General features: G+C 39.5%; 1 protein-coding gene across 3 annotated transcripts; it reads left to right on the top strand.

Moving 5' to 3' along the window:
- The first annotated feature begins 6238 nt into the window (after positions 1-6238).
- Positions 6239-15917, top strand: LOC139732844 (serine/arginine-rich splicing factor 1B-like). 3 transcript variants are annotated; one of them, XR_011711050.1, is made up of 7 exons: positions 6239-6257; positions 9517-9741; positions 10145-10296; positions 10677-10849; positions 11442-11774; positions 14462-15186; positions 15714-15917. XR_011711050.1 is itself a non-coding variant. In XM_071643684.1 (5 exons), the coding sequence occupies exons 2-5, from the start codon at positions 9530-9532 to the stop codon at positions 11676-11678; spliced, it is 774 nt and encodes a 257-aa protein (XP_071499785.1). In that variant the 5' UTR covers positions 6239-6257; positions 9517-9529; the 3' UTR covers positions 11679-12108. The 3 variants fall into 3 exon arrangements, 1 of the variants encoding a protein (XP_071499785.1); XR_011711049.1 differs by lacking the exon at positions 15714-15917 and having other exon boundaries at positions 14462-15428; XM_071643684.1 differs by lacking the exons at positions 14462-15186; positions 15714-15917 and having other exon boundaries at positions 11442-12108.
- The last annotated feature ends 965 nt before the right edge of the window (positions 15918-16882 follow it).

Raw genomic sequence — 16882 nt, 5'->3', positions numbered from 1 at the left:
GCACAAGGTTGTATGTGTAAGGGGTTGTTGTAGTTTGATAGTATGTAGCATATTTTCGAGTTAGCGTTGTTTATTGTGGTCAATAGATTGTTGGGTGTCAAGAAGGAACATTAATGTGATTAATGATGGTGGTAGGTTTTGGTAATTTTAAAAGGGGTTACCCTCTTTTGAAAATTAAGGGGCCGGTATGTAGGAGCCGTTCCATGCATTTGTTTCATTTGCGCCATCTAGTGTTGAACATAGGAAAAGTCACATGTATGTTGGTTGTTAGGGAGAGAGGAGAGGTGAGGCGCCAGGGTAAGAAAAGAGCTTCAGAGGTGAAGTGAAGACTGCTGTTAGAGATAGGCAGGAAAAGGGTCATGAAGAGCAGAAGGTAGAGAACCAGAGGTAGGGGTGGAAACCTACAAGTTTCCTTTAACCTCTCATTGCTTACGTTGTTTTCTTTGCTCATATTGTGTGATATTTGCCACTTGGTTTGGATCAAAATAAAAGGAAGGGAATTGTTCATTTGACCGCCAGATGAGATCCAAATCTGTGATTACTATCACTGCGTGTGTCGCATGTGAGTACGACAATCAACGGTGTGGTGCACGATGAACAGTGTGTTGGTGCGCAGTACAGCTATTAGGAGGTTTAGGATGCTGTTACATAGCACGGAAGAAACATCGATGTCAGTATATGGGAGCGTGTAAGGTGCCTGTAGGCGTGTGGCTGTTTAGTACGGCGAATACCCCCCTACCGTCTGTGACTGTGTGTACGTGAAACGTCGAGAGTGAAAGGAACAGCTGAAAGGAAGGATGAACATGTGTATTTAATGGTGGACAACATACACAAAGTCACAAGATCACACATAGGACCTCGGCGCGTACAAGACTAAAGTGTACAATTTCTGACACATTAACTTACGACCAGAAAATTTAGAGTTTTTTTTTTCAGACATGAATAACGACCAGCTGCATGTGACCTCGCTTTCAAGTTGCTTTCAAAAAAAAAATTCTTATGTTTTGTACTTTACTATAGCATGCACAAAACTTATGCAAGTAACAATATATTACACAGCCACACTCAAAGTGCATGGAAGATATCTTCCATGCACTTTGAGTGTGGGTGTGCAATAATATATTGTTACTTGCATAAGTCGGACGATCATCATTCCTAAATTGGTACGTAAACTTCCGAACGACCGAAGTTTGTGCATGTCAAGCGCCCACAGTCGAGTTTTCGGGAAAAAGTGAAGACAAAAGAAACTGCACCATTGCTCACAATAAATTCCATACTCTTGTTATGTGAAGCTAAATCACCATACCTGCCACATAGCTACAAACACGCAGCAATGTGTCGGTTTCCTATTATGAATGGATGAGAAATCTCGTCTGGCTCTGTGATGCTCGATGCTCCAACTTAATGAAAAGATCTTAAATTTGGCTAATATTGTAGGGGAAATTTCTTTTGGTTACTTAGGCATATCTATTAAGACATTGAAATTATCTTGCGTCAGATGACAACACATAATAAAACGATCGCTTCAAATAAAAAAAAAGCGCCGCGGGCATGACGGCATTGCCAATGTTCTTTTGAAAAATATTGTGGATTTTCTTGTTGATCCGCCGGTACATCCGAAGTAATGGTATTGTCCCAATGGCTATGAAAGTTTCCCAGGTATAATCCCAGTTCATAAGAAAGGGGATTGGGAAGATGTTTGTGATTATAGACCCATTTCTTTCTTCTATTTAGAAATTAAATATAGAAAAAGTTGTTTATTCCAGATTTTTGAAGTTTTTAGATACTTCTCAAAATTATTTCTGATTATTTTCGGCTCAAGCACAATACAACCCATGCAATCATACCTTCTTTGACAAAGTTTCAAAAGCCATTGATGCATGCACTTCATCATTTATATACTATCTGAGTTTTTCTGGACTTCCCGCAAGACCTTTGATATAACAGTGAATATGATTTAGTATACTTCTCCATAAATTATTTTATGGTATCAAAGGAAAGGCCTTGGAGTGGTTCAGGAGCTTCCTCACTATAAAATGTGTACTTATAAACAACAATATGTACTCATCAATGGTTATACATCTATATTACGATAATTATGTAAAACGTCAGTATACCGTGGTGTTCCTCAAGGAAGCTTACTTGGACCCCTTTTATTTGTTTTTTATATTAATACTCGTTCTTTTTTTCATCATTCGCTGATGACACTAATGTATCTTTATCTAACACTGATCCGATGTATTGATTGATACTTTAAACATTGAATTGATGAGATTACTTCAGTGGATAAGAGCAAATAAAACTAAATGTACTTTTTAGTAATTCCCTGGAAATTCTTCTAAGGGATATTCTATTGGATGACACAATTAGCTTAAACCTTCCCCTTCTGTATTTGACTCTACGTTCATGAAAAATGAAACTGCATTCATATCCTACCCGGCAATCCAATTTCATTTGCCTTTAACCAATTTTTTATTTTTATTCTTTTTTTTTTTTTGGGGGGGGGGGGCTAAATTTGTAGGCATATTATCTTTTTTTTTGGTCTGATATTATGGAATTCTCTTGACAGTAATATGAAAGAAGCTTAAAGTTTGAATATCTTCACCTTTGAATTAAAGAACTGTCAAAATATGTTTATTTCATAATGGGATTCATCTTTGTATATAAAATATAAGTCTTAATTTCGAGTCCCATTTTTTTCCCACAATCGTTTATTTTTTACTACAACTCATCTTTACATTCCTTTATTTTTGGGGAGCTTCGCCTCATGCCTCACAAGCTCTGGTTTTTGATCCATTACCTCTTCACTCTCCCTTTTCTCTGTCCACTGTGAAGGTAGTCTAGTCTCCTCCTGTCATTTATTCCACCCTTCAGTGCCCTTACTTACCTTTCCTCTTTCCCTCTTTACAAGAGAGCTGTCTGGTGTGTGTTAATGTGTCTGTTAGTGTGCATAGTTCGTCTCTGTCTCACTTTACTTTCTTTGCCTCGTTTATCAGTTTTGTAACTACATTTTTTTTTTAAATGAGGAGACTGCACACGGATACAATATTTGTTTTTAGCTGTCCCCTCCATTTCGAACTTTTTCCTGTACTTGTCTTGAAATTACAAAACCAGGGGCGGATCCAGGAATTCTGTAAGGGGGGGGGGGGGGGACGTAGCTAATATTTTTGATGCCACTTCCGGGTTTCATTTCATTTTTATGCCTCCGCCACGAAGTGGTGCCGGAGGCATTTATGTTTTCGGGTTGTCCGTCCGTCCGTATACGTCCGTACGTCGGTCCGCTTTCGTTTACGCGATAACTTGAGTAATATTTACTGGAATTTTACCAAACTTGATCCAAGTATGAAGTGTGATGGGGCAATTATTTGATTAGATTTTGGTTGAAATCGGCTAAAGGTCAAAAGTTCAAAGGTCAAGGTCAAATCATGAAATTGTATACGTTTACGCGATAACTCAAGACTGGATGGAGCAAATTTCACCAAACTTTGTTGGAGGATGATGTATGATGGGAAAATAATTACTTGATTAGTTTTTCAGTGAAATCGGACACAGGTCAAAGGTCAAAGATCAAGGTCAAATCCTAAAATTTATCTGTTTACGTGATAACTCAAAACTGGATGAAGCAGCTTTCACCAAACTTGGTCCAAGGATGATGTATGATGGGACAATTAGTTGAGTAGATTTTAGTGACATTTGCAAGAGGTCAAAGGTCAAAAGGTCAAAGGTTAGGTGAAAATGTTGCAATATCACTTTTCTCGCAAATGGTTCAATGTATTTTCATGGAACTTGGTACATATACGCATGTACTGTCTGGCAGGGATTCTCTAGGGAATTTAGGGGTCATGGGTCAATAGTCAGGGGTCAAAGGTCAAGGTCAACTCCTCAAAATTTTACTATTTCCCTTATATACTAGTATATGCAATGCTTGCATTATTAGTTTCAAAACTTAGTACATGCATTACCTAATGGAGATTCTCCAGGAAATTTCCAGCCACACTGTAAAAACATCGGTGTTAGATTTAACACCACGGGTGTTAAATCTAACACCGATCAAACTTCAATAAAGGACCACACCCACAGGTGTTAAAAATGCACTGTGATGGTGTTGAAAAGTGTTCACCTGACACTTCGTGGTGTTAATTTGACACTGTACATGGTGTTATTTTGACACTGTACTGGTGTTAATATCAATGGTTTAACACCCGTCCAGCTTCAATAAGGGACCACACCAGCTGGTGTTACTTTGGTGTAAATTTATTTTCACATTTTTTCAAAAATCTAGTATTTTGATGTAAAATTCTTGATCGTCTTGTTTAAATTAAAAATCAACAAGAAGTGCAGTTATTAAGAAACTCTTCAAAAAGCAGTTTAAGATATGGAAATGACACCCGTATGTGTTAATTTAACACTATAAATGAGCACCGAAAATTTAACACCAGCTCGGTGTTCACTATTTAACACCGGACTTTTTGCAGTGCAGAAGGTCAAAGGTCAAAGGTTAAGGGTCAAAGGCCAGGTTTCAATGCCCCGCCCCCCCCAAAAAAAATCTATTTTGTACCGTTATCACACTCTTTGAAATTACTCAATGCATAAACTTCCCCAAAATTCCCCAGAGTATGTATACGTGCACTTTTAGAAAATTATAGCAAACCCAGTTCAAGACATTTCTGACAAACCTGTCATTTCAATATTTTGCCAGTTGTGTGAAAATGTCATGGATCACACATTGTGAAGACATTGTACTATACGCCTATTGCAATATGGGAGAATATGGGAGAATCATGCATTATGGCGGAGGCATCAGTCGCCATAGCGACATTTCTAGTTTTCTTTTTATTTCTCTTGTTTTTAACGAAAAATAAAGGGAGGGCCTGCGCCGGTTGCGCTCCCCTCTGGATCCGCCACTGAAAACTGTATCATTGTACATGCTTTTCATTGCATTGTTGTATTATTAGTATACTTGTGTAATGTTGTATACCATAATGTGTTAAAGATGAAATAAAACGAAACGAAACGATACGAAACGAAATCACTTCGAGAAATGTGAACTTGGGAATCAGAGCTGTGGGTTGCATTTTTTTCTCCCACATGGTAGACATGTGGTTATGCTGATATGATAAAGTTCATATTGGTGAACTGCTATCATAGCTCCATATCTCATCACTTTTATTATTCGCTATTCTTCTGTGTGACTGTACGATACTGCACGACTTCGAGACAAGAAACCATTATGCATAACTTATTTCCTCGGGTGTCAGTCGACAAAAATGGTTTGTATATACACAGTGTAATTAAACTAATGAACGGAACAGAAAATATGATACCAGTTAATTCCAGTTGGAACTTGGCTTCTATTGGTTTCCATATAGATCATGAATTTTCATAAAAAGGGACAAGAAGTGATGACTGTAATTGTTGTGTATTATATTTTTGTAGTGTATCAATACTATATACTAATTACATAATGATAACATGTATTTATGCAACATCAATTTTTTACTACTTTGTAAAATGTTTGAAATATCATGCAGCTAGCAAACAATAACAACATGTTCAAATTGTAATCAAATATGAATGATGGAATCGAAATAAAAACATTTCTTTGAAACAATCGTAAGAGAGAATCTACAATTTGGAATCTAGCTGAAATAGATAAAAGGCATCAAAACATAAAGTTGTTAATTCAATTTTCATATTTCAATACGACATATTTTTTACCAGTCTAAATGCTAGTGATACAAACTGGTTGTAAAGACATGTGACGGCGTACTAAATTGATTACTGATAATAAGCCGTTCAAAGACGACATACATTTGGGTCTATGTCGATCATGAATATTCATAAGATTGAATCTAATTTGCAAAAACTAGTGGAAGTAAGGGAAAAAACATGAATAACTACATGCAGTACCCCAGTTAAAATGATTATAGAAAGAAATAGTTAATTGAGTCTAGTCATAACAGACTAATTTATGTGGTCAGCAAACTTTTATCCGAAACCAGTGCCGAGACTTTCCGAAAGCTGTTCGGAAATCGTATTAGCAGTGATGATAGAGCGCCGCGCTCTCGTATCTTCTCGCTTGATACGCATTCGATAGATTATTGCCCCGCTCTGCGCGCCGTATGCGTACATGCTATATAAAATGCGCACTCAGTCCGTACGTACGTACGTACGTACGTACGTTTCCATAATTCGTTGCTTGTGTGTGTACGTGTACGTACAAGTGTGCTCAGTTGACCCGATCCTGAGAGTGATAGGTAAGCTTTCCACATGAACAGTGGAATGTTTCATTGAAATATGTCCGTTAGGTGCTTATTTCACCACTGAGAATTATATTAGTGTGTATTTTGGTTAGAGGGTTATGGTGAGGTCGTAAAGTTGCTTCATAAACCATAATTTAATCCGTAAATATTCAAGCAAAAATGCATGCAACAACTTGGATGTGTGTGTGTGTGCTGTGTGTGTGTATTCAGTGTCCAGTGCAGCATGCGGACGGACGCAGTGCTAGTGTTCCATATCCAGTGGTTATGATGTATATACATCAGGGGGTGTTTCATAAAGCTGTTCGTAACTTGGTCTTTACGAACAGCTTTATGAAACGGGGCCCAGCTCGAGTCATACATCATCATTTAAGCCTAGGCTACAGGGTCAGTGCAGTGTATGTTCCTTAATTCTATTGGTATTAACGTTAGTCTTGCATTGCATTGTTTTTCTCGTCTAGCTAGGCCTACTTGAAGTTGAATAGTCTGTACGACTGTACTGTAGATCTATATAGACTTCTAGTATATTGTTACATTGACTCATTGGGGACATTGTACTAGGCCTAAGTTACAGGTAGCATGTTAGTTCCTATGCTACGGATATGGTAATTACCAGACAGCATGGTAATTCCGGACACGCACATTTTTGCGTACTGATGACATTCAGTACGCGCAAGACCTCGTAGATTAGCCTCACCCTTACACTAAGTCACAAAGCAGAACGTTGTGTGGACCGAAATCGCAAAAAACGTGACATAAGAATGTAAAAACATGAAGAAATTCACATTTTACCTCAAATTTATAGTTGAGTGACCTGCACCTCGTCATAGTTAACATTTATTTATGCATGTTTAAATCACATGTCGTAACTGAAATTCTATGAAATCCCTCTCACATACAGGAAAAATGCTGAAGACTCTTATAGAACCACAAGTTCACTGATAGATACCGGAAATTTGCAGCTACAGCTGTATCGTCCTCAAACGCGAACGATGCGGAAAGTTGTGCGCTAAGGAAGGGGCCCGCAAGGCCCGCAACTCCGGCCTCGAATTAACCGACGGCCACCGACGGCCATGGCCGTCGGTGCCCCTCTCGTTGGCCGCAATGCCTTTTGTTTTTTGATCAAAGTTACGGCCAAAAAAAAAAATGTGCCCTTTTTCTTGGGGCCGTGGTGCCCCTTTAGAATGAAAGTTATTATTTATGACGTATGATATGCCCTTTCTCAAAGTCTCTTTAATAAGCTTGAACAACTTTCCTGATCTCAAATATCATACCTTCAGTTCACTCGCGTCCCGATATATCTGATTCAAACTCAAAGTATCTTTCCGAGATACGAGACGACGTGTACGTACATGTACGCCCGACCGGCTTTTACCGTCCCGACTGCCTCCGCAGCGCAGCGGCCGCGCGAGTAGCAGCTAGCTAGGCAGCGCATATTCAGATAGAGTAGTGAAGAGTGAACTCCAAGTTCACCAAGAAAAAAGAAAAATCCCACGATGCCAAGGTGTGCCAGAGTGGGGAATGGGGAGGGGTGGAGAGAGAGAGAGAGAGAGACCAATCAACAGAAGAAACCGCGCGTACTGGCACATTCTTGGAGGTCATGAACTGTCTGTCACAGACTAATCATAGCAATCTACACGCGCACGCAAATTCCTTTGCCTTGTGGTTTTGCCAGCCAGCTGTCGGAATGTGCTTTGAAGTTTCATGGCAGCCTGGCTGGCCTGAAAGGGTGTCGAGTTTCAATCAATACCTACTGTTGTTTTATTCCTGTTTTAAAAAATGTTGTTTCACCTGATAGAAACGCGGAGATCGGGAATGTGTTACAGCTGTAGGGAAGAGGTTTTTGTTGTGTGTTGCACTTTGTGTGTGTGTGTGTGTGTGTGTGTGTTTGTTTGTTTTTCTAGGTTTGTTTTTCTTCTTTCTTTTTTCATAAACACCAAACATGCCCTTTCCAATGTGGCCTTGGTGCCCCTCTGACTGGCTTAAGTGCCCTGGCCTCTTGGAAAAAGTGCCCTTTTCTAAATGGCCGTGCCCCTCCAAAATCCTATTTCGAGGCCTGCAACTCGTTACCTGCGCTTCCATAGACAAAGCACACAAAATTTGATTGTCAATTTTTCATACGGTTTTATTGCGTGAACTGTTCGAAATGTTCAAGATAGAAATTTTTACTGTAAAATACAAAATTTGAGCTTCTTTTGCCGATTTTTCTTTGTCATCCGCTTGGTGAGAATGTGTACTGTGATTTGTGGGATGAATTGTGATTCTGGTACAAGGACTAGGTGCGAAAGACATCGATTATTTCATTGCGAAAATCGTGTTCGGAATTACAATGCGATTTTGCACTGCGCAAAAGGACAACTTTTTTTAGAGGGGTATGTTTGAAGCATATTTTCTAAGAACTGGAGCGAACAATTGACATGAGTTGGCTGAATTCGTAATTTCCAGGAGTCTGTGAATAAGTGGTGTTATTTTTAGCCAAAATTTCATCCTCTGAGTACGGAATTCAAAGTCACGGAAAAAAAAGCGTCCGGTGATACGATCTACTCTCCTACTGTAGCTGGCAGTATTCAATGTCTGCATTCATCTTGAACTTGAACATTGATTGCTCTTTTTAAGACGTGACAAATTTTAAAGAGTGTTAAGTCTAATGTCAATTACCATTAATGTGTTAAGTCGCCACTACCTAAAATTGCCAGACATTCATATCGCATGTAACGTGCGCCGCGATCGGAGATCAGCTGGTATATGGGGTGACGGATTTTCATCGCTCTCAAAATACATTCTTAATTCACCTTTTATCCTCCATAAAAACACAAGTAGATTCTAATTATAATCCAAATGTATTTTACCATATATGTAACAGGTGACAAAACCATTTTTGATGCGAGGATGTTTTTTATTTTGAATGGATTTCAGGTGGCAAATTAACAAAGGTTTTCAAACGCGATGATGCACAATGTATCCTACATTGAAGTGTGTGTATAAGAAATTCGCTAATTAATACATGGCGTGCTATGGGCGGCGAACTAATACAGTGCCTATTGATAGTTCGCCAACCCGGAAGCGCATAGGAAATACACGCAAGTGGCGACTAAGCGATAATTGACATTAAAGGTTCTATAGGTCTACTATTGACCTCTTAAATGTTGTTATGTTATCTTTGCCCAAAAATATGTTTTTCAAGAAATGCAAAGTGACAGTTTTGAAAAACCACAGTTTTCTACAATTTCATTGTTTTGTATGGTACTTTTCCTAGCGTTGTGATCATCATGGCATCGTCATCTATTGTTCGAGGCCCCGCTGGAAACAATGAGTGCAGGATTTACGTTGGCAACCTTCCACCCGACATCCGGGAGAGGGACATCGATGACATGTTCTACAAGTTTGGTCACATCGCAGACATCGACCTGAAGAACAAGAGGCAAGGAACTTCGGGCGGATTTGGAGCACCGTTTGCTTTCGTCGAATTCTATGATAAGAGGTGAACCAATGCCAACAGCTTAACTTTTTCCCTCTATCTCTCTTTATTTCAGAGCACCAAATTGAAATGTTTGAAAGCTTTTGTGAAAGCATGTTCATCACTGTTGGTGGTGCACGACATGTTTACCTGTTTCAAATTTGTGTCACCCAGTGATTGAGACATTATGGTAGTGTTTTAGAAACATAAGGTTGGATCTGGTAGAGTATTGTGGCTTATCCTGTTGTGTAACAAGACTTGCTAGGTAGTGATTATTCTCACTCTATGTGGGGTCATTAAGGTAGCATTTTGATGTTTTGTTGAAGAAACATTACCAACCAAGCAACATTCTGCTGTATGTTTATTTTACTGTAATTTCATTTTCACATTTTCGCATTAAATCTGTTGAATCCTTCCCTATGAACAGAGATGCTGATGACGCAGTGCTGGCCAGAGACGGCTACAACTATGATGGCTACCGGATACGGGTTGAATTCCCCCGGGGGACCAAGGGATTCAAGGGCACCCGTCCCAGGGGACCGCCACCCAGGAGATCCCACTACCGCTGCATCGTGTCAGGTTTGTTGGCCATGGTTTGCTGACTTGCTCATTTGTGTAGCACCAGATGTTGCCTATCACCTGGGACCAGAAGGAGGATATTAAATTCTACACGATGAGTTCTTTAAACATCCCCGAAAGAATTTTGTCATGGAGTTGTGCAAGCTGGTGACTGAAGATTCTGTAGTATGAGCATGCAAGAATATGGTATAATACCTTGATATCTTGGAAGTAATGATAAGAATTGCTAGCCTGCTGCCCAAAAAGCCCATTGGAAATGGCTGAAAGTGATGGGTAAACCAGGCAGAGTCTCTGAAAACCAGTGAAAATGAATGCTTTCGATAGTCTACTGGGCTGGGGGGATGTATAAGATGTTTCACAGAACCCTCTCTGCTCAACAGGTCTACCCTCGACTGGGAGTTGGCAGGACTTGAAGGATCACATGCGAGAGGCCGGCGATGTGTGCTACGCCGACGTTTACAGAGACGGAACTGGTGTGGTTGAATTCCTGCGTGCTGAAGACATGAAATACGCCTCCAAACAGCTTGACGACACCAAGTTCAGGTCACATGAGGTACCATTGTTTCTTTTTAAGATTTTCTGTACTTACGGGGTCGGAGCTAATTGAATGAAAACTAAAAAAAGAAATAAAGGGAGATACAGTTTTGTAGAGGAAATTATACCAAACTGCTGTTATGTGAGTTTGAAATTGTTGCTGTTTATTGCTGTTGTGTAGTTAAAGAGGATGCAAGGAAGAATGTTATATCTTTACTCATGTTCACAAAGAATATTAAAAGATTGTGACAGCATGGTTAAGCTTAAGATCAGTGACAGGACACACAACTATTAACAGGCAGCTCTTGAGTGAAACATCTCAAATTTTCTTTTTTTCCTGTTTGTTAGTGTGTTTTTTGTTTTATCCAGAATGGATGGAAGTTGAAGAAGGTACGCGATAAAAAGCAGTATTTTACAGTTTTCTTCCAGACCATACATTTAGATTAACAAAACATTATTTGGCTTTAAGTTTTAAACAAAGCATTACAGAAATGGTTATTGCTGGAAAAGAATCTTTTGAATTTTCCAGGATGGTTTTGCTGATGTTCAGTTTTCACTGAAGATTGAAATTAATGCCCTTCTGTTACTTATCAACATCCTATGACTTTCAGGGAGAGACCTCTTACATCCACGTGAAGATCGACCCCAGCAGCACTGGATATCGTTCCAGGAGTCGCTCGATGAGCCCACGTCGCGGCGGGGGCTACCGTTCCAGGAGTCGATCCCGCAGCCCCCGCTGGGGAGGCGGCGGTGGCCGCCACCGCCGATCGCGGTCCAGGTCCTTCTCACGCTCCCGCTCGCGGAGCTCTCGATCGAGGTCCAGATCGAGGTCGAGGTCACGATCGTAGGCTCACCTGTGACAGGTTGCGTCCAGCAGAGTTGACACTTCCCACTTCTTGTAGCAGCGTCGCAGATGGTATTTTGAGGATGCTGGAAAATGTTGTGTATGTGATTCTCTATGTAAATAGTCCCTTTTTTTTTCCTTACTCACTCTTTCTGTAGTTACTGCTGGCTCATCTCTGTAGGATGTTCCTCCTTTCAATATTTGCTCTGCACCAAGCACCAGAATCTGAGCTGTACATACATATAATACTTTCTCTGGGAGCATTTACCCAAACCACTGATTATACTTTAGGACGGTCAAATCATCTGCTTGTATTTCCCTTTCTTCATTGTATTACGATTGCCATGCTAACCATATGCTCCCTTCACTTTTGTTTAGCGAGAGAGAAGTAAGGGTGGAAATTTAACTTTATATCTTCTCATTTGCATGTATTTCTGGAGAATATATTAACCTTATCACAAGGCACCTATGGGTAATTAAAACATGAACCTTAATGCATGCCATCTCCCATGTGTTCTTCTTTTGTTCTTTTTCTTCTTCTTTTTATACATCACCTGACAATGGAAAATGTGACTGTCAGCAACCTTAGGTGGAATTTATCAACTTATGTCCTTCTTCAGGCCTGTCAGATATAATCAAAAGGCTGTTTATCATGGTGTCACAATATATGGGGATTTAAGTGCTTTCCCTCATGCAAAGTCTTTCCTGCGGTACGGGAGTCTGAAGTCTGGCTATTTTGTACGTTACAATTATTGCAGCTGCCCATGGCTCAACGGTGGCACTGCTTTGCCGTTGTTCGGTCGTTGCAGTGATGCTGTTGTGGGAGGTGCAGTTGTTGGAAGTTGCTGTCGTCACAAAAGTGCTTTATGAAAGTGAGGGGCTCAGGAGAAATTTTTGGATTTGATATTCTAATGTTTAAAGGAGTGATACTCGGAAAACATCCCAATAAATTGGCCAGGGTTCAATAGTGTATCATATTTTGAGTTTGTACTTCAGGTCGTCTAATCATTAAGCAGTGTAGTTTCCAGAATGAGTAGATGCAATTCATTTGTGACAAAATGTTTTGAAGTGAATGACAGATGGCAGAATATGTTCTAGAAATCATCATATCATATGTAGCATATTTTGTCAGTATTGCGCTCCGAGTTTTGTTTTCTCTACTCAGATTGTCATGGTTTTATTTCATCTTACTTTTTTGCTACTTTCATAAGTTTTCATTTTGAGAAAGGTATTTCATTCACAATCACATTGGCATAAACAAATGTGTCATAAGTGCCCACATTGGTGATTTCTTTTGGGAAAGTGCAGGTTTAACCTGTCTGTTGGGTTTACTCACATGGGGCTGGTGAACAATTGATCAAGTTTGTACACAAATTCATATTTTTCCATCCTTATAGTCATACTGTATCACAGTTTGCACGTCACCCTCATTGCATAAAATCCTCATTAAGTGACTGGAAAACTTCTTGTAATGAGTCTATGTGACAAATACGACATGTTATTTTGCCGATAGGAGTATTTAGTATTTGATGCTTTAATGTGTACAAATTGAACTGGGAAGCATGTTTTGGTCCATCCAGTGCAAATTAGATATCATGTGTAATGAAGCAGCACATCGCCCGTTATACTCTTTCGGTTCATGTTCCTGAAAAAAAAAAGTGTGGAAAGGTTGCATGAAAGGATAATTGTGTCGGCACATGTAAATATAGAACACATTCAATGATTTAATTTTCGGTGTAAATATTGGAAATTGGTGTTAGTGTGGAAAACATATTGTGTCTAAATTGATTTTTTTTTTTCTAGGAGAAAGGTCTGTGATATATTCATTTGGGACACTTTAAATAATGAGTTGTGGTACAGATTTATGTTGAACATGCATGTACTTAGCAGTTTGGGGTTCTCATAAAAGCAAGTAGCCTCGAACAATATGGGAATCACAATGCAGTTGACATAATGACAACTTTGTCTTTATGAATCTACACTGTGAATATGACTTTGTCATTTGAGGATGTCTAGTGTAATTGTAATTAGGAAGTGTACTTGCACGCCAAATTCAAATAGCTTGTTTGTACGAAAAAGAAGCTGTTTATTCTTGGATTACAGTTTTGTTAGTGAATGTGCATATTGGCTCTTACACAGAAAGTGGTAGATTGCCACCTTTCATTCAATCGTGGAAAAGTTTTTGAAAGTTAGTCAAAAGCCCCGTATAAGTTTTTGACTGTCACAACACTGCAGGTTGACAATCAACAAATTGGAAATGTGCATTCATATTGTATACTGATCTTCTCTCGGATTACTGAGCCATGTTGGTGGAAGAAACACTGATTCGCTGCGTGCGGAAAATAACAAACTCTTTGATTCCTCTATAGAGAGTCTTAAGCATGCAGGATGTGGATGCCTTAATGTACCCAAAACACATCCTGTTCACCACTTTAATATCAAATCGATCTTTAACACATCACATGGTCACGTTGTCATACTCGACATGCCGATTCTGTTCCACATCCGAGATTTGAGAGGACCCATTCACCATCAAATTTGTGGTGAAGCAGTCGTTAGCTGTGGTCAGAAATACATCCCTGGAAACAGATCCACATTATCTGATGCCTTGCCCTTTTTTACTCTGTTTTTCTTTGCTTGCTAGGCTGGTGTAGCTTGTGGTACCATTAACAAGTTTTGCAAGATTTTGCACACTTTTTGTGTTTCCTTGTTCATGTTACACCTCAGTTGCTGAGATACTTTGTGAGGATTTTCTAATCGATTTTCATGACTCTTTATATGTCTCAGATTGGCTCCTTCGGAGACAAAGAGGAGGGAGGATCATAAGATGAGGATGTAGAGAGGTGGAGGATATTCTGGATCAGGAAAGCATTGTCAGGATCCAGGAATATGGGATGCAAAAGATGCAAAAAGAAAGGGATCCAGGAATGTATTCAGGATTTGGACTCAGTATTCGGGAACCAAATCAGGATCCAGGGATCACAGATCTGGCATCCGTGGATCAAAGCGGGATCACACGCGGATCACACGGATCATGCTTTTTCCAGATGCTGGATCAGTTACATGGATCAGAAAAAGAGAAAAGAAAAAGGAGGATATGCAAATCAGTCAAATCAGAGAGCTTTCACAGATAATCGGGATCGCAGGATCACAAAGAAAAAAGTGGTAGGGTAACCAAAAGCATAGTCCAGATTCAGAATCAGTGGGATTTCATGGAGACAGATTAGGGAAAGGGGTTCAGCATGTTTTTAGCTTGGATCCCACGAACATCCACGATAAGAAAAATTACCCATTCAGACCTGGACCTTTTGTAGGGTTTCAGCAATTGATTCGGATGGTAGGTGGGGATTCAGTGACGACGTGTGGCATTTTGTACGCAATGGATTGCTGCAGAATAGTCAGACCAGAATTGCTGGATCTCTCAAAGGTCTCCGAATCAAAAGCCTTCGTCAGGATCCGTGAGGGCTAATTTGGATTTCAAAAGGATAACATGGAAAGAGACCATTTTGACGGTATGATTTTTATCTCAGTTCTCGTCATATCATCAGCAGCTTAAGGAACCAGTAAATCACATGCATTGACCAAAACCAAGAGATTCGTCTGTTCCTGTAAGCAGTTGATGATATGTACGAGTGTGTATGCATAGCATTGTCACAATGTTTTTTTCCCCCTTCTTTTTTTTTTTTGAAATTGCTATTGTGTCTTTGTGAATATTGATTGTTATTTTGCTTCCACATTGTTCAGTGTTTGACATTTTTAAGGTAATTGAAATAAACAAGATTTGGAACTACATGTAGCGGTCTCTGAAACCTCATTCTTCTATTTTGTAGCATTCTTCGTTCTTGTGTCTGAAATTATTCATTAATGTCCGGCTGAAAAAAGAAAAAAATGTTGCTGCATCGAGTGATGCCACTAGCGACCTTCTTGGGATAGCCCCTTGAAGGTATGCATAAAAAAAAGAATTAAGCCTTGATTAATGTGTTTGTACATACTCGTACCTTGACGTGTTGTAATCACATCTTTTTGATTTGTTTTGAAGGAGTTGGATCAGCTCAGGAATTTAGATCAGATGAGGAAGTTCTGTTTTAAAGGATGCGGTCAGGCAGGATCAGTGTGCATCAGTCTGGAACAAATTGGAGGATCAAAAAAAAAAAAAAGCTTCCACCCAAATTTTCATCTGGATTTACAAGGATAACACCTGCGGAGGCAGATGAAATGGTAAATGAAAATGGAACAAACTTTAAGAAAGATGTGATATCAAAAGGGGGGGGGGGGGGGGGGGGCTTTTACCTTTAATAGTATAGTAAATGCAGAGCAAGTCCGGCATGTAAAATTTAGTTCGGGGATGTGAAATTAGCAAAGTGTTTTTTGCAGCCTTGTGCACTTCACAAGAAGTATAAAAGTCTGCACAGAGCTTTTGATGCTTCACACACACGCCCTTTGTGTGGGAATACACCAAACAGATAATTCCAAAGTTGAAAAAGCATATTCAGTTATTGATGGAGTCCTCAGAGGAAAATGGAATTATGGAAGGGTGATGCAATCCATACTATCCTTACCTTTTTTTTTTTCTTTTGTGTGGGTGTGTGTGTGTGTGTGAGTATATGTGTGTGATTTTTGGTGTTGTTTTGTTTGTTCATTTGTATGCTTGTTTTTTCTTGTACCTTGTGTCTTTTCTTTTTAATGTCCATTGTATTGACTTTCCTTCTTGATTTCCATCTTCTTTCTCTACTTCGGTGTCCTTGTCATCTTGGTTGTAATTTTGTGGTCCTATGTGTTTTTCCCGCCTTGCCTCAAGACCGCATCTTGGCTACTGAAATGGAGTCTGCAATATGCATGTGTACATGTATACAGTTCGACCTCGATTATCCGGCCATTTCGGGACCGGCGCTCATCCGGATAAGCGAATTGACCGGATATGGGAGACACAATGTTAATGTATATAGCTGCCATCCAAGCTGCCGTCCCCGTGCACTGGCAGCTAGGCAGGTAGCGTACCCCGCAACGGTAGTGTAATCTATGCTAGCCTGCGCAAAATTGTAGTCCCTTCTTCACAAAAATAAAGTATATCTTTATGTGAAAATCATACATGTTTTACCTCATTAGATATTGAGAAACCTATCATGCACATCTTATGAAATTAGTGAAATAGATCCATGAAGAGATGTTAAAGTCACTGTTTTTTCTCAATTTTTGGATGAAAAAAAA

This window comes from Diadema antillarum, unplaced genomic scaffold (genome assembly GCF_040938485.1).
Source record: "Diadema antillarum isolate AM-2024a unplaced genomic scaffold, OU_Dant_1.0 seq00000454_RagTag, whole genome shotgun sequence".
Classification (NCBI taxonomy): domain Eukaryota; kingdom Metazoa; phylum Echinodermata; class Echinoidea; order Diadematoida; family Diadematidae; genus Diadema; species Diadema antillarum.
The sequence above is the reverse complement of the archived record's forward strand: the minus strand, read 5'-3'. Positions and strand labels throughout refer to the sequence as shown.

Coding starts and splice junctions, on each gene's coding strand:
- LOC139732844 (XM_071643684.1), top strand. CDS start 9,530: ATGGCATCGTCATCTATTGTTCGAGGCCCCGCTGGAAACAATGAGTGC. Junction 10,297..10,676: donor CTACCGCTGCATCGTGTCAG/GTTTGTTGGCCA, acceptor TCTGCTCAACAG/GTCTACCCTCGACTGGGAGT. Junction 10,850..11,441: donor CCAAGTTCAGGTCACATGAG/GTACCATTGTTT, acceptor TATGACTTTCAG/GGAGAGACCTCTTACATCCA.